Here is a 23,629-nt window from a genome sequence, read left to right on the forward strand (position 1 = left end):
ACCTAAAGTGTAATGTGTTTTAATTACAGCCCAACAAATATATCAGCCAATATTAGCTTATGGTTAGTCTATATCGACGGCGTTCCACTTCCGGGTGCTATCTATCATTCACTATCATTTCGGCAGGATTTCCGCTTTCTTTGTGCTGGCATTCTAAACTCTTGTGGATTTATGATGACTATGGTTAACTGCTCTTCAGATCTCTACAGAGGGAAATCCAGTCCAATCTGAGTTTTCTGTTGCACGACTAAAACAACTTTTGAACGTACACATGTTCCTCTAAAACAAGTTTCCTTCCTGGCGAAAAAACATAAGGACTCCGGGGAATAAGCTCCCCAGAGCTAAGTTAGTAACAAGCATTTCTGGGGTATGGATGCACACAGATGGAAAGAGAGAGGAGAGAGGAGCTCAGTGTGTCAAAGGAAGTCCCCCAGCAGTCTAAAACTATAACAGCATAATTAAGAGCTGGTGCAAGGCAAACCTGAGCCAGTTCTATAAGAGTTGGTAGATGAATCTGATGACTATGAAGAGAAGCAGAGAAGAGAAGGGGTGCCGTGTCTGCTGTATACACCTTCCCCCGCCGGTCTAGGCGAACGCTGCAACTCCTCACTCCCTAACTATAAGCTTTATCAAAGAGAAGAGTTTTAAGTTTACTCTTAAATGTGGTGACGGTGTCTGCCTCCCAAACTTAGACTGGGAGCTGGTTACACAGGAGAGGAGCCTGATAGCTGAAGGCTCTGGCTCCCATTCTACTTTTAGAGACTCTAGGAATCACAAGTAACTCTTAGTGGGACAATAAAGGTACTATGAACTCTTCAAGATATGATGGTGCTTGAGCATTTAGAGCTTTGTAGGTCAGGAGAAGGATTTTAGATGCAGAGAAGCTAATACTGGAGAAATATGATCGCTTTTCTTAGTTCTTGTCAGAACACGCGCCGCAGTATTCTGGATCAGCTGGAGAATCTTAAGGAAGCAACCTGATAGTAAGGAATTACAATAGTCCAGCCTGGAAGTAATAAATGCATGGACTAGTTTTTCAGCATTGTTTTGAGACAGGATGTGCCTAATTTTGGCAATGTTACGAAGGTGAAAAAGGGGTGTTCTTGAGGTGTGTTTTAAGTGGGCGTTAAAGCAACACTATTGACGTTTTTCCATTACGTGGTACCTGCTCAACTCGCATCGACTCTACTCGCCTTTTTTGGTTTTCCATTAGGAAAAAAAAAAAAAGTCCCTGGTACCTGCTAACAGGTACTTTTTTTAGTACCACCTCCGTCGAGGTTCCAAGCAGGCTGAGCCGATACCAAAAGGTGACGTGAAAGCGACAGAAATAGTTTAGCTAGCTGTGTTTTTTTTGCTGCCTCCAGCTTCATTTGAAATAAAATATGTCTTCTGGCAACAACACACCTTCCACGTTCTGTGTGTGTGTCGCATTAGGTCACGGCAGTTTACTGCGGCGCCGCTATGACGACCAGCCACGCTGATGCGGTACTAAAATCTGCAATGGAAAACGGACGCACAGTGAAGCGAGTAGAGAAGAAGCGAGTCGAGCAGGTACCATGTAATGGAAAAACGCCATATGTAACTTTTCCCGCTTTGGTCCCCCTACAGGTTGTCTCACTGGAACTACAGCTCACGCTACCTGCCGCTTCGGTCCCCCTACAGGTTGTCTCACTGAAAAAAAAAAGTTGCTTTAAAGGATATATCTTGATCAAAGATAACGCCTCGATTTCTGACAGTAGTGCTGGAGGCCAGGGCAATGCCATCCAGTCTAGCTATATCTTTAGATAATGAGGTTCGGAGGTGTTTAGGGCCCAGCACAATAACCTCGGAGTTTAACATCAGAAAATTGTAGGTCATCCATGATTTTATATCTTTAATGCATGCTTGAAGTTTAGCTAACTGACTGGTTTTGTCTGGCTTGATTGATAGGTATAATTGGGTGTCATCTGCTTAACAGTGAAAGTTAATTGAGTGTTTCCTAATAATATTGCCTAGAGGAAGCATATATAAGGTGAATAGAATTGGTCCAAGCACTGAGCCTTGTGGAACGCCATGGCTAACTTTAGGGGGCCTGGAGGATTCATCGTTAACATTAACAAATTGAGATTGATCAGATAAATAGGACTTAAACCAGGTTAGTGCGATTCCTTTAATGCCAACTAAATGTTCCAGTCTTTGTAACAGGATGGTATGATCAATAGTGTTGAATGCAGCACTAAGATCTAGTAAGACAAGTACGGAGACAAGTCCTTTGTCGGCAGCAGTTAGAAGGTCGTTAGTAATTTTCACCAGTGCCGTCTTTGTGCTATGATGCATTCTAAATCCTGACTGAAAGTTCTCAAATAAACTATTGCTATGTAGAGAGTCACATAACTGATTAGCGATTACCTTCTCAAGGATCTTGGAGAGAAAGGGAAGATTAGATATGGGTATATAGTTGGCTAAAACCTCAGGAACGAGGGTGGGTTTTTTCAGAAGAGGTTTTATCACAGCTGCTTTAAAATGACTGTGGTACATAACCTGTTAATAAAGACATATTGATCATATCTAGTAATGAAGTGTTAACCACGGGTAACGCTTCTTTAAGTAGCCTCGTTGGGATGGGGTCTAAGAGACTTGGCTTAGCTGAAAAGACCTTTAACATTAATTGTTGAAGGTCTATAGGATAAAAGCAGTCTAAGTATATGTCAGGTATTGTCGTTATTTCTAGCGGTCCTGCGTTTAAAGGTGAACCGTTAGAAGTTGAGAGCAAGCGGTGATGAATTTTAATTGTTATAATTTTATCTTTAAAGAAGCTCATGAAGTCGTCACTACTCAGAGCTATAGGAATAGATGGCTCAATAGAGCTGTGACTCTCGGTCAGCCTGGCTACAGTGCTGAAAAGAAACCTTGCGTTGTTCTTATTTTCTTCTATTAATGATGAGTAATAGTCTGATCTGGCATTTCTGAGGGCCTTCCTATATGTTTTCAGACTGTCTTGCCAATCTAAACAACATTCTTCCAGATTGGTGGAACGCCATTTACTTTCAAGTTTTTGCGAGGTTTGTTTTAGTTTGCGAGTTTGGGAGTTCTACCAAGGTGCTCGTTTCCTTTGCTTCATCATCTTCTTTTTGAGAGGAGCAACAGAGTCTAAAGTCGTCCGTAGCGAGTACGTAGCAGCGCAGGGCTCCAGACTAACTTTTTGCCTTGGTTGCACCTAACTGTTTTATTTAGGTGCACCAACACAAAATTTAGGTGCACCCAAATTTTTCCTCGCGATGCCGTTAGCGCTGAATGGCGATACACAATATATAGCTCTGTATTTTTTTACAAACTGGGCTAAATGTTCAGTTTTAAGTCAAAGCCACTTTTCACAAGCTCTTTTATTAAAACAGATTGTGATTCAAATAAAATGCAAAGACATGGTTTCCTTTACCAGTTTGAAAATATACAGCTGCAACACAGTTATTTGAAATAAATAGCCTAGGATATATATAAATATATATATATATATATAAGCTCCTTCACTTGTTTTCAACAACAATAACATTAAATTAAGATGACGCCCGGGTTCTACTCCGACCTGCGTCCCTTTGCATGTCATTCCCCCCTCTCTCTCCCCTTTCATGTCTTCAGCTGTCCTATCAAAATAAAGGCCGAAATCTTAAAAAAAAATTAAAAAAAAGACAGAAAGACATAGGGAGACAGAGGGAGTGCGATGGACTGAAGCGTCACAGAGTGACGGCTGACTCATTATGAATGGGTCCAGTGCACTTTGGCGGGTCAGCGGCGTTAAACACGTCTTGTGTAGGCTATGAAATGTCTGTATCGTCACCGCTGCATTTTTATGAACTATGATATTCTGGCGGGTCACATCTCTCGCCCAGGTCCAGCAGGCTCCGTCTCACACGCTATTATTCAACGAACTGAAGTTAGTTGCATTTAATAACTTCTAATGTTTTTTTCGTCAGGGCGGCCGCAATAACAGAAAGTTACCAGCGGAAACACTGGTACCAATACACGTTTCCCTCTCATACTTAACAATATACAGCTGTGCTAACAACAACAACTACAACTGTAGACAAATGTCAGCATGTGGACCGGCGGGGCTGTGTCTCTCCATGTTGCAGGGGAGCCATGTGTGAGTGAATTGGGGGGGGCTGCGCAGAGGAGAGATCCAAACACAGGCACGGCTTTACAGAAGGAATGGGTCATGTAACGCAACGTTAAACCATATCGATATAAACGACATCGCTTGGTGGAGAGGCAGCAGATGCAAGGATGTTAGGTGCACGGAAAAATCTTAGTTGCACCCTTACAAATTTTGGTCGCATGTGTGACCAAATTGGTCACACTCTAGAGCCCTGCTCAGCGTCTACAAAATTATCAATTTGGGAGGGACTAAAGTTAACATAAGAGTCCTCCGTTATATTAAGGCATGGCAGTGAATTAAATGCGGTTATCTTCCTTAAATTTAGCTATAGCACTGTCAGATAGGCATCTAGTGCAGAAGCTTTTATCTAATTTCATATAGTCGGGTAGTAAGAATTCGAAAGTTATTAAAGAATGGTCCGATAATAAAGGATTCTGCGGAAATACTATTAAATCTTCAATTTCAATGCCATATGCCAGTACAAGGTCGAGGGTGTGGTTAAAACAGTGAGTGACCTTATGCACACTGACTGAAACCAATTGAATCTAGTAGTGAGTTGAAAGCAATACTAAGGCTATCGTTGTCAACGTCCACATGGATATTAAAATCACCTGAAATAAGTACATTGTCTGATTTACTACATGTGGCCCTAATCCTCTTCTGCACTCTGGGGATGGCAATATCAGCCTGTGGTTTGGTTGATCCACCTATTTGGTCCAGACTGAAATGTCTTAACCACTGGATGATTTCCATAAAATGAAAAAAAAAAATCATGTTCCCCAGAGGATGAGTCCTACTAACTTTGGTGATCCCCCTGACTTTCCCTTTAGCGCCACCAGCAGTTTTCTAGTCTTAACGACTACTCAAAGCGCTTTTACAGGAACCATTCACACACATTCATACACTGTGGCCGAGGCTGACAAACAAGGTGCCACCTGCTCATCAGATACGTAAACATTCACACTCATTTACACTCCGATGGCACAGTTTCGGAAGCAATTCGCCCAATGACACTTCGACATAGGACTGCAGGGCCAGGGATCAAACCACAAACCTTCCAATTGGTAGGCGACCGCTCTACCACCCGAGCCACAGCCGCCCACAACAACCAATTTTCTGCAAAACTAATATATCAGTATGCTAGCATTTTCAATGTGATCATGTTAGCACGCTGGTGTTAGCGTTTAACTCAAAGGACTACTTGAAGTATAGCCTCACAGAACTACTAGCATCTCTGTTGACTTTTACTTTTTTATTTTTTTTTTACTTTGGACAGAGCCAGGTTAGCTGTTTCCCCCCGCTTTCTGACTTTATGCTACGCTAAGCATCTCCTGGCCCTATCTTCATACTTGTCCAACTTCCAGCAAGAAAGCTTTTAAGCGTATTTACAAAAATCACACTAATCTTAACTTTACTATCACAAAGTGCCTAGTCTGGATCAACGACATTTACCAGATGATCGCCCAATGTCCCTCGCCTTGCAAAACTTGTTAGTTTCGGGAAACAACAACAAATTTCAAGCTAGCAAGCTACACGCTAAAAATGGCAATTTTGAAAAAAAAATTGGATCGTGCAATTTAGTGGTTCTTTCTGGGAATGATTGTCAAGATTTACAAAGAATATGATTACAGCACTTACTCTCTAACTGGGACGTTTTGGGTATGATTGGTGGGGACTGCTGTGGACGAAGTAACGTTACACACGGCGATACACTGGTAAGCGCAAATGAGGTTTAACCTTGTATCCAGCTCATTTAAACAGCTCACGTTACTGTATTATGTGAACAGTTAACTTCATTTAATATTGTATGTGGCGTTTTCTTTTGCGGGGTGCAAATGTTCCACCTAAACAAGTTCCTTTCCAGGGACCATTTTGCAGATCCACCGTCACTGCGCCAAGACAATTACATTACATGTCATTTAGCTGACACTTTTATCCAAAGCGACTTACAGTTGGCTACATATGTCAGAGGTCACACACCTCTGGAGCAACTATAGGTTAAGTGTCTTGCTCAGGGACACATTGGCTGATTGGGAATCAAACCCAGATCTCCCACACCAAAGGCATGTGTCATATCCACTGCGCCATCACCACCCACGATTGGTTGTGATTGGTTTAAAGAAAAGCAAACAGCCTGGAGCGTTTTTTTCTCTGGCAATGCGAGACTACAAAAGTGCCCAACCAGACCTAAGTCATTTCATCATTTTCCAAAAGCTCAGTTTTCCGATGTTTTCAGATGTATTCACTCTTTTTAATTCAGTCAGCTTTAACCTCTCTGAGCAGAACAAAACTGTTTCCACAGTACAGCGATGTTCCGATCTCTTTTTTGTTGCCCTTTCTTGTTTAATATGTAGCTCATTACAGAGGAAGACCAAGGTGTGACCTTTTTCAACTTTGTAGACAGCTCAATTGTAGTACAAACACTGAATCACCAGACTGCCAGCAATTTAAAAAAGCACTAACAAAGCAAAGAAACAGTTCAATTAACAGGCAAAGGAGAGAAAAAGTGTTACTATTGTTGCATCCGAGACAATGAGTGACATACTGTATTTCGGGTAAAAGTCACAGGGGTGCGTGCACCTGCACCAATTAGTAAAATATTTTCTTTTTCCTCATTGTGTTGTTAATCACTTGATTAACAATGTAAAAAATAAGCCAAATGAGCTGATATTGCGCACAGCCTCAAACTGAGTCTTCATTTATATCCTGCAGTCAGGCATGTTGGGAAGGAGCATTGTCTGATCCCGCACCTTCACATTACAGCCGGGTTTCCAATCAGAGCTGCAAAGTGAGCCTGCTGTTGAGAGACATCTGACAGGACTTGTCTTTTTTCTTTTTCTTTTTTCCATCGAGTCACATCACAGTTGGGACTGCGAGTCGACTGTCACAGCTTTTCTGATCCTATTTTTAAGATGCTACATGTGGGACTTACTTGTTACTATACCACTGTGAAATAAGTAGTGATGACGCACCCTGATGCCAAGCAAAAAGGAACAAGACGATGATTCCTAATGTCACAAACAATAAACTTAATGATCGACTTGCGTATGCGGTGCATAACTTTACTGGTATCATTTTAAGTCTGTAGTCAGAATTCTTTACTCATTTTGTTTCTCATGTATCACCTGGAACTCAAAATAGATCATTTCCTACAAGTGATATCTAACGATTTTAATTACTGTGTCATATAAAATGAACCATAAGTTCCAGCTCCACTCACGGCAGTGAGGATATAACCACTTTATGCTACAACAAAAGCACACTTGCATGCCAACGATTGGCGGAACACAATTCTTTGCAGAATATGCAGTGACTGACAGTTGTTACCAACCCAACTAACCTCTTTGATCAGCTCAAAACCAAACATGTCTGTGTGTGTGTGTGTGATGAATGTGCTTTTGATGGGCGTCCTGGTAATCTTGTTGTTAGGCCAAATACTATTAGTGCGTTCCATTTGCTCTCGGAAGTCGGATTTTCCGAGGTCAAAGTCGGAAACGCGCCCCCTGACCTCGGATTTCCGAGCTCGGAACTCAGACAACCTTGCAGTACCCCAAGCTCAAAATCCAACTTGGTTGCCCTGTGCATCAACAGTAGTGAAAGCTACTAACATACAGTTATTAGCACTTCAGTCTTATCTGTGTCTCATTAAATCAGTCGTCCTGTCCAACTTCTCTCCGTTATGCTGTAAAAAAAAAGAATAATGCATTGTTATCGACTGGTATTTCTAACAGTGGCTAACCTGGCTAGCGTACAATGAAAATCCGACTTGTAAATGGAACGCATTCAACTCGGGTGCGACATCATTCCCAGCTCCTGCTTCTCAGTATTTATGTGGAACACACATAAATAACGAGGACCTTGGTTGCATGTTACAGTATGCCCTTCTCTCCCCATCTTTTCTGTCGGTATCTACACTAATAAACTGTCCAAGAAAGGCAGAAATGTCAACAAAAAGAAAATCGGATGGAAAAAAAAAAGAAAAGAAGAATAATGTGCTCAGACACCAGTAGCTCTCCATCATATAAAAAGGAAGAACTACAATGCAGACATTGAGACATTGTGGCCTGAGTCACTGACCAGCCTCTGTCCATATGATAAAGCCATTGGTGTGTGTACACAGACTATACCCAAGCATCGGATAATACATGATGTCCATCCAAACTGATTTAAGCCTGAAGGCAATGGCTATAATCCCTTTGCTGCATGTCATTCCCCCTCTCTAGTCCAAGCTGTCCTATACAAATAAAGGCCTAAAATGCACAAAAAATAATCTTAAAAAAAAGAAGAAAAGAAATATGCATAACCATTATTATTTCGCTTGATACTAAGGCTGTCAAAATTAACACAAATTTCTTTTAACGCCACAAATTGTTTTGACGCGCTATTAACGTCCTGATACCGATACCAGTATCTGAAAAGCCTGCGATACCGCCTAAAATGGTATCAGAATCGGCAACTACTGGAGTTTATGCACCAATCTGATATCACGTAATTTAGCCCTGAAGAAAATCTACTTTAAGATAGTTTATTTATGTTCTTTTCACGTTATGACTGACTGTCCAACTGGATAGGACAACAAAGTTCTGCGGCGTTCATCGTTTGTGTTTTTTCATGTTTCACAAAGAGTTTAACCTGAGCCAGGCCGTACAACAAAGATATAAATGACATCACATCCATACAGGGATAGTAGTGTACAGCTATTAAAACATAATAAAATACATATGACACACGGATCAGTACTCAGTATGGGCCAATATGCAAGTTCAGGTGTCGGAATCGGTATCGGGGAAGCAAAAAATGGTATCGGACTATCTCTACTATTAACGCACACGCGTTCTGTGATTTGGGCCTCGGGCCGCTCCGTAGTTTGGAAAATTGGGAAGGTTGAAGCAGCAGTAATGGTGTGGGTGGCTAGCAGAAACAAACCTCCTTGAGCAGAAATGGATACACTTTCTAACTTTCAACGGCAAGTTCAGTTTCAAAGCCCTTCCAGATGGTTCAAGCATATTTGTAAAATATCCCCTTTAAAAGTACATTTAGAACAGATAAGAAATGTGTGATTAATCACGAGTTAACTATGGACAATCATGCGATTAATCACGATTGAATATTTCAATCGATTGACAGCCCTAATTGAAACATAAAGCTGTGTGTACGCATGTGCACAAGCCTCATTCCCACTCCCACAGTTAGCCGAAAACAGATGAAGACACCCTCCCAATCAACTGCATATCAATACCTCTATCAGTTTCCTCACTCTTCACTCCTGCCAATAAAAAGACCAGCAAGGAAGAAGTGCAATTTTGCCTATTGTGCCACATCAGCGAGGTTCTCCAACTATGCAAGAGCAGATGTCATTACACGCGGCTGTGGCTATTAATAGCGTCCGTATCTTTAGCTGATCTCATGCACCCGTACGCCATCATCAGCCGTGATATCTTAATCACCACTATATATATATAACGTCAGGAAGATAACCGATGCGTTTAGTTTATAGCGCTGATGTCAAAACAGACTCAGATACTAAGTGCTTCACAATAGAGGATAGAATGAAAACAGCAGCAACACAGGGAAATAAAAGTATGCCTCTAAAGTTAATAAAAAAGAATGATACACTTTGATCATACAACTGTACTTGATAAACGTGCCTTCGATGGGCATTTTAGAAAGCACTACACTTCTACACTGCAAAAGAAAATCGGTGAAATCACGTTTCGTTGAAATTACGAGGAAATCCAATTATGAATCCTGATATTTGTCGTGACCATCCAGTAATTAAATGATACTGTGATATCGATTGTATGCAATATCGCCCAGAACCAAATTACACTGGAACTTCGGTCAGTATTACTGTACAGCTTAACCTAATGCTAAGCACATCATACATCATACTGTGAATAAACACACTGTGTTTATTCACAGTGTATCATACCAATAATACAAATGTCATTTTGTCTATTTATGAGCATAATGCTACTCTGTGGGGTCAAACATGGTATGCAAGATTTATTCATAGTTACCATTTAGTTTTCCTTTTCCGAATTCAAAATCGAGATACCACTTTTTGGGAGCAGTTCCCTTGTCTGGCCCTATCTCAAACCTGCTATTACAACAACTCTAACTAACTAAGCTAACACTGTTGGACAGCTGTGTGGTCTTAGAAAATGGAGGCCTGGCAGCCAGGAAAGACTAGAGAGCCCAACATTCGCGAAAAAAAACAGACTTCCCAAACCTTACTCACTCCCGAAGGTATGATTACGTATAAATAATCAGTTTAAAAAGGTCCCATGGCATGAAAATTTCACTTCATGAGGTTTTTTAACATTAATGTGAGTTCCCCCAGCCTACCTATGGTCCCCCAGTGGCTAGAAATGGCGATAGGTGTAAACCGAGCCCTGGGTATCCTGCTCTGCCTTTGAGAAAATGAAAGCTCAGATGGACCGTTCTGGAATCTTCCCTTTATGACGTCATAAGGAGAAAGGTTATCTCCCCTTTCTCTGCTTTGCCCGCCCAGAGAATTTGGCCCACCCATGAGAAAGAGAGAGAGACATCATGGCTTGCAAACGAGTGAAGCATGGCAGTTGGTCAAGGCCACAACCCCCACCCTCCACCTTGCCCCCCCTCTCTCCTCCTCAATAGCATTTAAAGCTACAGACACAGAAGTGGCACGTCCTAAGGAAAGCTCATTGTGGGACTGGCTCTAGTCGCTGTAATTTCGGGAAAGACACTTTTAGGGGACCACTACGGCCTTTATACAAGCATCCAAAAAGCAGCATGTCAAAGGACCTTTAAAATGACAACAAACCATATTTATGAAATGCTTACAATGAACTGCTCCACATCCCTCTCCATGCCCACGTTAGGCAGATCTGGCATCATGTGGGCGACTACTTTGAAGCCGGCGTCCTTTGAAAGGTGGAAAGACTCGCAGACAGCCCGCACCGTGTGCCCTCTGGAAGAAACACACATGTACAAATACACAGTTTCATTATAAAAGCCTGAAGGTAAAAGAATAAAAATACAACATAATTTATCCTTTCCACAGCATCAGAGCGGCTGCTATCTGACCATGACTGCTTTCTTATCTACATCCGTCCTGTTTATTTAGTTATCCATTTGTTATCATCAGTCCCCGACCCACTGACCTGTTGGTGTCTCGGGCCACGTCTTCATACACACTCTGGACTCCTATCTCCAGCCGTGTGCAGCCGTAGCCCAGCATGTCGCTGAGGTGTCGCTTCAGGCAGTAGTCAGGCCGCGTCTCGATGGTGATTCCCACACACTTGGTGTTACTGCGCTCCGAGTACCTGCAGGACAACACTGTCTCAGGTCATTTCTCTTTATATTATTCCTGCTCTTAAAGGGTAATTTCAGATCTTTTTCAACCTGGACCCTATTTCCCCATGCATTGGTGTCTAACTGACTAATGTGAACAAAAAAAGTTGAAATTGGTCCGGTATTGAGCGAGAAAGCTGTAATCGGCAGCAGCGAACCGGGCTGCAATATAATCATATAGGGCAAATTAGCATCGTCAATTTCCCTCCACTAAAAGTGCTGTTTTGGCCACCGACAGGCTCAGATTATTATTGTATGTGTCTGACAACATCATGGAAAAGATCCCTACAGAGATAGACATTACTGTTAAAGAGTAAGATCCTTTTTATTAAAGAGCCAGTAACAACTCGCCATCGCCTAACTCACCAGCCTCCATTTAAATAAGCTCGATGGTGTTTTTTTGCCTCCAACCATAACCATTGCCGCGCTGCCTGGAAGGAGACACCAAAGACCTTTAAATAAGCAATACTTTTTGAGTGCATAGAGCCGGCATATTTTTTACATGTAATGTAATGTAATGTAAATCATAGGGTTCATCACGATTAATTGCACATTTTACCTCGTTAACGATAAATAATCACGTTGTTCTAAATCGTCTTTTCTGAAGCCCAAGTGTTTCCAGACGACGGACGCTGCATTTCTTTTGGGCACAAGTTGCTCAGTTGACTCGGACTGTGTGGACATGCGTTTAAGTTTGCCCCCATTATGCTTTCCATGCGGCTGACTGGACCGGGCGAAGTCACGTGACTACACACGCGGTCAAACACTTTTAGGGAGAAAGTAGGCCTATCAACAGGAATAAATTATCGAAATTATCGTCCTTGGAAAAATGCGCCGACATACGGCTTCAGAATTTCGATGTAGATACATTTGCGATTAATCGTCCAGCCCTAGTAAATCATGCGTTTATTTCAACCAAACGAGCATAGAGAATGTGGTACAAGTGGAAAGACGAACCAAGACAGCTTTAAATTATTTTGTTTCCGTCGACTTTGAATGAAATATATTTTACGATGAGAATATTACTGTTTATTCAAATGGAGTCTGGTGGATTTGGCAGGAGCAATTTCAGGGATGTCTCATGTTAAACAAAAAAGTCCATCTCTGTAGGGGTCTTTTCTATAATGTTGTCAGACACTAATAATAATCTGAGCATGTCCGTGGCAAAAACAAGCATGTTTGCCCATTAACTTACATACATTTGTTTTTTACGTAGCTTTTTTCGCCGCTGTCTTGCTTAATACTGGCACTATTTCAAAGATTGTTGTTCCCATCAGTCTCTTAGACACAAAAACATAGGACGATAGGGTGCAGGTTGAACAAACTAAAGACAAAGATACCCTTTAATATGCTTATATCCTATAATAGAATTCTTGCTTTGATATAATAAAATGTTCTTAATTTGACTATTTAGTCTTATTGACTATGTTCTGGGCTCATTAAGCAACATCAATTTACATGCTGCGAGTTGGCACGGCTCATTATCCAAACACTAACCTCACATTAAGAACACACTAATGCAATAAATTCAACAGAGGATAGAAGGAAATGTGTGTAATGCAAACGTGAAATGAGACATTAATGAGCGTTTACTTTGTGTCAAAAGAAAGTTAAATACTTAGACTGTTCAGTCAATTAAAAAGTCCCGACTGTAAAAGGGATGTAGATTATTATAGTGCCGCAACTAATTATTTTCATTTTTGATTAACCTGTCGATTATTTTCTTGATGAATGAATTAGTTGTTTATGGAGGGGTCTCTATAAAATGGTGGAAACTGTCGATCAGCGTTTCCCCAAAGCCCAAGAAACGTCTTGTTTTGTCCACAACTCAAAAAATATTCAGTTTACGGCCACAGAGGAGAGAAGAAACTAGAAAATATTCACATTTAAGAAGCTGGGATCAGAGAATTCATTTACTTTTTAAATCGATTACCAAAATAGTTGCCGAGTCATTTAATAAGTTGGCAACTTATCGATTCATCTTTGCAGCTATAGTAGGATATTGCTTCTGATAACGTTTGAAGTTATTCTTTCACTGTATTTAAAAAGGTTAGTATCAGTATCTATCAATCAATTAAAGTGTCTATAAACAATACTTTTTGTAATAACAACGGATCAAATGACTGTGTGTATTGTGAAAGGAGTCCCTTGTATGCATATCACTCGACTGCAGATCCCCTCAGCTCTACAGAGCGTTTTAGTGTCTTTCAGCTCCTTGTTGTGGTTTAGGCAGCATTTTGCTAACACCTTCACCATGTTGACTTCATAAGTTGATCATTTGTTAATGCTGTGGTCCCACAGCCCCCAAATTAACCCAGTTAATGTAGCTTTTAATTAATCGATCTGTGCTGGTCGAGTCCAAGGGACATTGAGCAACAGGAGTCAGCTGTTCGATAGCATTAATTAGACAAGCTACCCAAATGATTTCACCACCCCCCCATCAATTACCAATCATTACTAGTAATCTCAAAATAAAATGTCTGATATGAAATATTGAATTAGTGTTTATACATGTCTTTTGTGATGAAGTTTTCCCCCCCTTTCTTTTCACTGGAGGCCAAAGCAAAAGTAAAAAGGAGATTCTGAGTCATAATGTCAATCATCGACCCACACACATAACTCACTGAGCATGCAATATTCTTACTAAATCATACCTGTGTAATCATCGGGCCAAATACATTACTGTATAGCAGTCAGCAACTGCTCAAAATGCGTCGTCCAGTCCTTAAACTCTCTTCACTGTGTCTATCTTTTTTAGAACGCCCCCCCACCCCAATTACTTAGCTTTCAGTAAAATAATATTTGGAAAACTGTACATTGTATGATCATCAAGCTGATCCCCCCCCCCCCCAACAAAGCACAAGTAGACTTTATATTTCACAACTACCGTTTTCCGTCAGATCGTTTATAGATTTCGGCCGCACTTGACGGCAGAGAGAGCGAAAGAAAAGGAGACGAGCGAGACATAGCGGGTGCTTTGTTGTTGCATGAAACTGGGCACTTCAGTGCTTGTATTTCGTTTCTTTACCCTCATGGTGTTTCAAAACGCTCTTGTGGCAGCGAAAGAGGCAGTGATGTTTAAACCATAGCTCAAAACACGCCGAAAAGTCTGATCGCCGGTTACATGATTGGCCACCGCAGCATGACGTGGGGTTGCATTTCTCCAAAAGCTGAGTCGGTCTCAACATTTCGCCTGTCGTGTGACCAGGACTCCTAGGAGACTCTTGCGTGTCCACAGAGCGGCAGGTCTGCTGATTAAAGCGGGAAAAGAAGCAGCCAGATGTAGAAAGTGGCTTTATATGACGCAGTACAATCCCTTGTAATTCTTTGAATGTACTCTCGAGACAGACATTTTCTGAGCTTCATCTAGCCCGAAATGTGACTCCGCTGCTACTTCCAAACTTATTTGAGTCACTGATCGAAATCCTCAAAACAACACGAGCGAGCGAACAGACACATTTCATCCAAGCACACCAGCCAGCTGTCATTTGCTCCTCTCCAGCTGCTCCAATGACCATTAGCCCCCTCCTCATGCCAGCACATATTCCTTCTGATTCAGTATGTGCTGGCAATAAATGTCCATCTTTTACAGTCTGCTGGCTGATTTACACCAATTACACGAGTTTATGCTCCAGAGAGGATGATCAGATTGTATGAAATGAATCAATAAAAAGTCTATTATCTCAGGCGATTATCTCGAGGTATCTCACTCTCTCGAGGGGAGCATGTGGTGACACACACACACACACACACACACACACACACACACACACACACACACACACACAGAGAGAGAAAGATAAGGGCTGTCCCCAGCCAAACCAAGTGCCCCCCCTTCACAAACTGAGCAAAAGCCACCACAATTACCACACACACACACACACACACACACGCACGCACACACAGATAAGGGCTGTCCCCAGCCAAACCAAGTGCCCCCCCCTTCACAAACTGTGCGGCAGCCACCACAATTACCCCAATCATAGCATCTTAACGAAGAATGCTGATAGCAGAGCACCAAACTCACATCTATAAGCCTACTCACAAACACACACTGCCGCACAAAACACGCTCACAGACACGGTAGAGTCACACACACACACACACACACACAGTTACTGGCCTCTCCACTCTTATCGGACTTTTGGGAATTAAATAGCCCTCGCTGACAAACAAAGCGCCCCAGTCCTGTGAGAAAGCCATTATTTGGTCAAATGGTCTGTATGACGTCTTCAACAAATGGGTATTTCTACTTTGACTTTGAACCGTCTCCAAGTCATCTAAGAAGTTGCTACTCATCCATACTGAGCAGATGGGCGGCTAAATCCATTCAAAGCTGGCCTAACTCGGTGAGTAAGAATCCGATGGGAGTAACTGAAGAGGACTTATCGAGAGTGGCCTCACTTATTTTCCTCTAGAATTCAGAATGGGTTGGTGTGGGGATAATCATCATACCTTAGCTTCCAACAGGATGCGTGTGGTCTTTCGTTGTGGTAAGTCAAACGGAAAGAGGGATAGGGTCAAGTGGATGTAAACTCATTATGGTGTAAATGCCCATAAACATGTGGTACAATACTTCCCATGTAGAATAGTACACACGGAAACACAGTTTTTTGGTTCCGATTATAAGCGCAGGGAGGAAAGGGACGGAATGCTAAAGTTCTATATTTATTGTCTCGGTGAAATTCTAAGAATGGTGGAATGGCTCCCTCTGGTGGAGACTGCACAGACTGCACGCGTGTGTGGTTTGCCAGCTGCACAGCAGCAGAGAGGACAGCACTCCAGAGGGTCCGCCCAGAAGATCACTGGCTGCCCTCTCCCCTCCCTGGAAGATCTTTTTCAGTTCCTGCTGCCTCAAAACAGCCCAGAGCATACTAAAAGATCCATCTCACCCCGGACACTCTCTTTTTCAACTACTGGCAGACGTTTCAGGACTATTAAAACACAGACAAAACAGACTCCGAGACCGTTTTTGTCCAAAAGCCATAACTGCACTCAACGCTAATTTATGGATTGTATTTCATGAAATGTTTTTTTAACGATCTACGGTTCATGTACTTATTAGCCACTGTTTAGAGCTTTTATTTATTGATATATGTAGTGTATGGATGAAAAGTAATACTGTATATAAATAAAGTCCGATTGATTGATTGATTCTTGAGTTTTAAGATTAATTTGTGCTTTGTATGTGTGGTATGTCTGAGTTTTTGTGTCTTCGCTTCCTTCGGTCTCTTTTTATATATTTTTATAGTGACTTTAAGAGGCTCTTTTATATTGATGTATTAACCTTTTGCTGATGTTTTGCACTGATAGGACAGCATCCAATTTCATGACAATAAAGACGATGCTATTCTGTGAAATATTCCCATATGGTACTTACTGTAGCAGTTACAATGTACAACACATACAGTACAAATACTGACTGGGGTTCACTTTTTATACAGAGGATAAAAAAAGAATAATATCAGAATCCTGTCAAAATTGCCAATAATGTTGCTCCAGAACTGTATCGTATTTACGGGATTGCTCCGGTGCCGCCGGAGGTTTTTTTTTTTTTGGCATTCTAAACTGGTGGATTTCTGAGGACTATGGTTAACTGCTCCTCAGATCTCTGCAGGGTAAATCCAGACAGCTAGCCTGACTATCTGTCAGAATGTTGTTTGGACTAGAGAGAACTTCTTCCGCAGCAGTGCAATGCGAGACTATACTAACTGCAACTCCATGTGTTCTGTTGTGTTGTGTCTATCTTTACCTGTTGTATTGTGTCTCAGCCATTAAAAAAAGAACTTCTACTACTGCTACTGTAGTGTGCTGTCTTATTGGCATGAAACAAGGAGGAGGACACGGGCTGAAGCCTCGAGTTACTGTGTACCCAGACTGAATCCACGACAATTCATTTAAGCGGATAATCGCTGGAACATCCGTCGCCCGCCGGATCTTCCGCCAAATGTCCCTCGTCTTGCAAAACTCCGTTGGTTTCGGGGAAACAACAACCAATTTTGAGCTAGCAAGCCATTCGATGAATATGGCAAGTTAAGAGGAAAACGTGGATCGTGCAACAAGGCAGGCCTGCTTGGTTCATTCAGGAAATTATAGTTAAGATTTACAAAGGATACTGTTATGTTTACGGGATTTACTCTCTAACTGGGACGTTTTGGGACCGATTGGGGGGAGGAGGGGTTGCTATGGACAAAATACACGCGGCGATACACTGGTAAGAGCTCATTACGTTTAACCGTGTATCCAGCTCATTTAAATAGCTCACGTTACTGTATTGTGTCAACAGTTAACTTCGTTTAATGTTGTATGTGTATTGCGGGGTGCAAATGTTCCACCTAAACAAGTTCCTTCCCGAGACCAATATGTAGTTACGCCGTCGCTGCGTCCGTAGCTTAGCGCCGCCCAAGACGATTCGTTAATGGTTTAAAGCAGGGGTCAGCAACTAGCGGACTCCGGTCCAAAACCGGACCGCAGGAGGCTTCCATCCGGACCGCGAAGCCTTTTGATGCAACTGGGAAATATATGTAAATGATATGGGTATTTATCTTGTCAAAAAAAAAAAAAAAAAAAGGGATTTTCAACAGGCAGAACGAGGCCAGCTCCGTAGAGCTGTGTGGGTCCTGTGACAGCCTGCGACTGTTTGTTGCCGTTGCAAAAACACGCGGGAGAGACGCAAGCTGACCGAAGGTACACAGGTACGCCAAACGATGAAAGAACATGGCGTTATCAACATACAGAAACGTTGACAGTGAAAACCCAGTCTTCAGTAGGGTTGGGCATCGTTTGGATTTTAACGATTCTGATTCCAATTGCGATTCCGGTTCTTATCGATTCACGATTCTTGGAGGGGTGGAGTTGAAACGGGTCACATGCTTATTTCACAGATAAGAGGAAAGTTTTATTTTGATTCAATGGTGGGTTGCCGTTTTACCGGGCTTTGTCAACATAAAATAAAGCCACACTAGAGCGCTGCTTACTGAGCTCCAAGGCTGCAACACAACAAGCTCCTGGCCGCTACGGAAACCAAAACTTGCGCATGTTGCGCAAATTTGGAACCCATGATCAGATTTGAAACCAAATCCTCCAAACGATTCCAATAAAGAAACGATTCCACTGGAATCGTAATTTTAGAAACGATTCATTCCAAGTAGGAATGGGTTCTCGATGACCAACCCTAGTCTTCACAGATGAGCGGACCAAACCTATACGTTTAACCTTCCTGCTGTGAGTTCTACGAGGCTGGTGTGCCTCATTTGCACGGAGTCTGTTGCGATTGTCAAAAGTGGAATTGTTAAACGCCACTATGAAACTAGACACAGACACTTGGAGAAAACTTAGCCACAGCAGTCTGAGGTCAGGACACTGAAAAGCAATGTGCCCATAGCTCAATAGCAGCGATCTATAGGAGTCCTGTCTCACAGTGCAACAGCGGGCATGTGTGTTTGTTTTTCCATTCATCATATGCTTGTTAAATATAGGCACTGTTTTTTTGCTCTTTTTTTTGTTGCTTTTTTTAGCTAGGAAGCTTGTACTTCTGTCTTTAACCCTTATGTTGTCTTCCTGTCAACCATGAACCTTCCGGGTCTAAAATTGAAAATCTATTTTTGTCGCTCTTTCCAACGTTTGTCGCCTTTTTCAATGCTTTTGACGCTTTTTAAAAACGTTGTCACTTTTTTTCAATTTTAATTCATGGTCAATTAACCTAGTTAATATGACATTTTACCTAATTTTTGAGTTTAAAAAAAAACAAAGCAGAAATTATGAATTATTTTTGCATAATAGTTAAGATCAGAGGATGTTGAGTGAATCACAGACTGGTATCTGTCAAAGTTTAGTCAGGAGACAGTTTTGAAACCATTGAAACTTTTTTTTTTTTTTTTTTTAAATGATATAAAACTGAATAAACCACCCAAAATTCTATGAAAGTAATCATTGATTTTACCTGTGAATATTGTTGTATGGAATACCTCCATGCATCCATGTTATTTTTTGGTTGAAAAAAACAAAAAACATATTTTCTTTTGTGTTGTCACAACACAAGGGTTAAGTGATTATTAAGCTCAGATCAGCCTAAAAGAGCACGTTATTTCGTTTTCCTTTTGAGGAGGAGTTATTTTTATGGACTGAAAGGAATATTTAGATCTGATGGATTTATGGCACTTTTTATTTCATCATATGCTTGTTCATAATAGGCAGTGCATGTGTGCCTCTTTGAGTTTAAAAATGTTGACTAAACTGATTCCTGTAGTATTATTAGTATATAGTATATATTTGTAGGTGTCGATTTCTTCGGACCTCTGCGAGGGTGGAGGGTGGACTTACTGCACCTCTTGCAATTTAAGTTGAATACCCCTGCTGTAAAGAAATGCAAACACCGCAGGCCGGTGAAGACTACTGCGTACCTGACGGCCTCGGCCACGTTGTTGGAGGTGTGTCCTGACAAGGCGTCGTGGAGGTTCCTGATGAAGTAGTCTCTGTACTCCTCGGCCAGAGCCATGAAGGTCCCGCCCATCACGATGAACTCCACCTTGTCCACGCTGTGCCCCAGCTGCTTCAGCTGCACATCACACAGACAACACACAGGGCTTTGTACAACGGTTAAAAGGTTAAAGGTCCAAGGCATGACATTTTCACTTTGAGGTTTTTTTTAACATTAATGGGAGTTCCCCCAGCCTACCTATGGTCCCCCAGTGGCTAGAAATGGCGATAGGTGTAAACCGAGCCCTGGGTATCCTGCTCTGCCTTTGAGAAAATGAAAGCTCAGATGGACCGTTCTGGAATCTTCCCTTTATGACGTCATAAGGGGAAAGGTTATCTCCCCTTTCTCTGCTTTGCCCGCCCAGAGAATTTGGCCCCCATGAGAAAGAGAGAGACATCATGGCTTTCAAACGAGCAAAGTGGCAGTTGGTCAAGGCCACACCCCCACCTGCCACCTTGCCCCCCTCTCTCCTCCTCAATAGCATTTAAAGCTACAGACACAGAAGTGGCACGTCCTAAGGAAAGCTCATTGGGGGACTGGCTCTAGTGGCTGTAATTCTGCACCAAGGCTGAATTTCGGGAAAGAGACTTCAAATACAGTATTAGGGGACCACTAAGGTCTATATAAAAGAGACTTCAGATACAGTATTAGGGGACCACTAAGGTCTATATAAAAGAGACTTCAGATACAGTATTAGGGGACCACTAAGGTCTATATAAAAGAGACTTCAGATACAGTATTAGGGGACCACTAAGGTCTATATAAAAGAGACTTCAGATACAGTATTAGGGGACCACTAAGGCCTATATAAAAAGAGACTTCAGATACAGTATTAGGGGGACCACTAAGGCCTATATAAAAGAGACTTCAGATACAGTATTAGGGGACCACTAAGGCCTATATAAAAGAGACTTCAGATACAGTATTAGGGGACCACTAAGGTCTATATAAAAGAGACTCAGATACAGTATTATGGGACCACTAATGCCTATATAAAAGAGACTTCAGATACAGTATTAGGGACCACTAAGGTCTATATAAAAGAGACTTCAGATACAGTATTAGGGGACCACTAAGGTCTATATAAAAGAGACTTCAGATACAGTATTAGGGGACCACTAAGGTCTATATAAAAGCATCCAAAGAGCACCATGTCATGGGACCTTTAAGAATTATGCAATTTGGCAATATCGAGACATTTAATAGACTGTAATTGGGAGTAAAGTGAAGTGCAACGGAATAATGTTCTCTACAATAATAGTGATATCTTGCATAACAAATTACAATTATACTTTAAAACAGCAATTGAAAAGGTAGCAAAAACTGTAACCCCCTTATACACTGTATATTCCTGTGTTTTTATTGATTTCTCTTTTTATATACTGTGTGTGTGTGTATATATATATATCTCTCTTTTAGGTAAATATATAAAGTGACCGACTTTAATTTAGAAGTGTTGGTCTGGTAGGTGGGGGGATGGGTTCAGAATTAGTTTTGATTGTTTGTATCTTGTACACTCTGAAAATATTTAATAAAAATGCCTTGATCCAAAAAAATATATATTAAAAAACAGCAACTGCACACAAAACTGATATCCTAAAAGCCAAACCTCAATGAAAAAGATGAGACCAGGCTGTGGCAAATAAAGATTCACACAGCACACATTTTTACATCAACTGTTGCTTTATTGGATGGATTTGCTCTGCTGCGTTAGACTAATAAGGCCATGAATTTTAACAACAGCATAATTGAGGTCAGGTCTTGGCAGGGGGGTAAAAGCCATGACACTCATTACTGTATACTAGATATACTATCAATGGTTATGATTAATACATGTATGCAAGCAATGACAATCACTGTCAACTGTCAGCTGTTTGGGGAAATGGGAGTTTTAACACCTTGTGAATATAAAAGAGGCAGTCATGTGTCAAGGAACTTCATTTAATACATGTCTGGAGGTTATACCAAGTGGAGCTGGGCAATATCCATCGTATATCGATACCGTGATATGAGACTTGGGACCCTATCTTGAACGCAGCGCAGCACAAAGCCCGACGCAGGTGTCTTTACTAGTTTAAGACCGACGCAGTTGTCAACTTCCCATCCAGCGCCCACGTCGTTTAAATAGCAAATACACCTGCGCCCATCTTTGCGCCCATGGGCGTGCTGGTCTTACAGGGAGGTGTGTTCAGGTGCATTCTTGGTGTATTGCTATCTTGAGGGCAGCGGAAAGTGATCGTGCCATTGACCAACAAAAACCTGGTCTAAAGTCAGTAACGCAGCATTTCATTGTTATTTTAGTAAGCATTAGTAAAATACAAATACAAACAGTATTCCCTTTAAAAGCCAGGCGCGTTTGTACCTTGGCGCATTACTATTGGTGGAGTATTTGCTGAGCAGGAAGGAGACATTTTCAGGAGAAGAAACTGATCTGCTCGCGCGTGAAGTGAAAGCGCCAGTAACCATAATAACAAAGAAATATATAGTAATACACAATAATACTATTTCACATTGTAATATTTTTTTTAGTTTAGTGTGTGTGTGTGTGTGTGTGTGTGTGTGTGTGTGTGTGTGTGTGTGTGTGTGTGTGCACGGCAGGGTTCCACTGACCTGCTCCACCCGATGTCTGGTCTGAAGGTAGGGGTCATAACGTGCTCGGATGGCTCTCATGGACGTTGGCTATCAGAAGAAGAGAGAGGGACAACAATTATTAAAAAAAATTACAGTTAGTAGAAATTGGACTACTAACTGTAAAGACTACAAACAGGAAGTGAAGACTCCCCTGACGACACGCTGAAAACACAATTAGAAAAGCTGCTGTGATAACAGTAAGTTATATAAGAAATACAAGTTAGAAGTTATGGATAATGTCAAAGTAAGCAGGGTGGATTTACAGAGAAGTAAGCTAGTTTTTCCAAAGCCTAAATCGATCTTTTTCCAAAGACAATCTAAACCAGAATGCATGGCTTTCAGCAGAGTACCGTGTACCTGTAAACTAGGGATAGACTGATTATTGGCCCCCGGCTGATTATCGGGCCGCTCTTTGGCAGTTTGCAGATTATCTGGATCGGCGTTGTATTTGCCTGATGACCGATTAAGTTCGTTCAAATTATAAGTGTGCTACTTTGGCTCGGCTACAGCTCTGTGTCTGTCCCTCTGCTTCGCTTCGCTTCTTTACTGGGTAGTATGTTGAAAGTTTCTAAATTTATTAAATAATTGCTTGAAGCATTTCAACAAAGTTTTGTGTTGGAGTTTGTAACATTCCAAAAATCTTAATTTTGACTTAAAGATTTCGGAGACATCGGTTCCAAATGTCGGTTTCATTAACTACTAAGGGCTCCTGCACACTGCCTGCGTGACACGCACGTCTCAAGCGTGGCTCGAGCCGCGCCGAAAACGCGCGCATGTTAGAAATGGGGCCGACGCCTATTTTTCACGCGACACGAAAAGATGTTTAGATGTCATTTTGACACAAATACATTTAACAAATGACATTTTGATGTTTGAAAGTCTCGAGGTTTTGACATAAATGCAGATATAAATGTAATAAAAAAAAATTAAAAAAAAGTCTAGGCCTATTTTGCCGTCAATACTGCCAACGTTGTCTTGTCTTGTTGTAATCAAATCAGTATATATTTATGCTTAACATGAAGTATACTACTGCTTGAGCAGCAGCCCTGCGT

At 41.5% G+C, this 23,629-nt stretch overlaps 1 protein-coding gene across 1 annotated transcript in view; it reads right to left on the reverse strand.

The window, feature by feature from the left end:
- elp3 (elongator acetyltransferase complex subunit 3) overlaps positions 1 to 23,629 on the reverse strand; it is a 47,047-nt gene that overhangs the window by 18,337 nt on the left and 5,081 nt on the right. Inside the window, exons 6-9 of the mRNA XM_078274673.1 lie at positions 22,557 to 22,625; positions 19,870 to 20,024; positions 11,278 to 11,439; positions 10,958 to 11,084 (exon numbers count right to left, since the gene is read on the reverse strand). Coding sequence (XP_078130799.1) covers positions 10,958 to 11,084; positions 11,278 to 11,439; positions 19,870 to 20,024; positions 22,557 to 22,625 — 513 coding nt within the window. The remainder of the gene's footprint in view (positions 1 to 10,957; positions 11,085 to 11,277; positions 11,440 to 19,869; positions 20,025 to 22,556; positions 22,626 to 23,629) is intronic.

Source organism: Sander vitreus, chromosome 18 (genome assembly GCF_031162955.1).
Source record: "Sander vitreus isolate 19-12246 chromosome 18, sanVit1, whole genome shotgun sequence".
Classification (NCBI taxonomy): domain Eukaryota; kingdom Metazoa; phylum Chordata; class Actinopteri; order Perciformes; family Percidae; genus Sander; species Sander vitreus.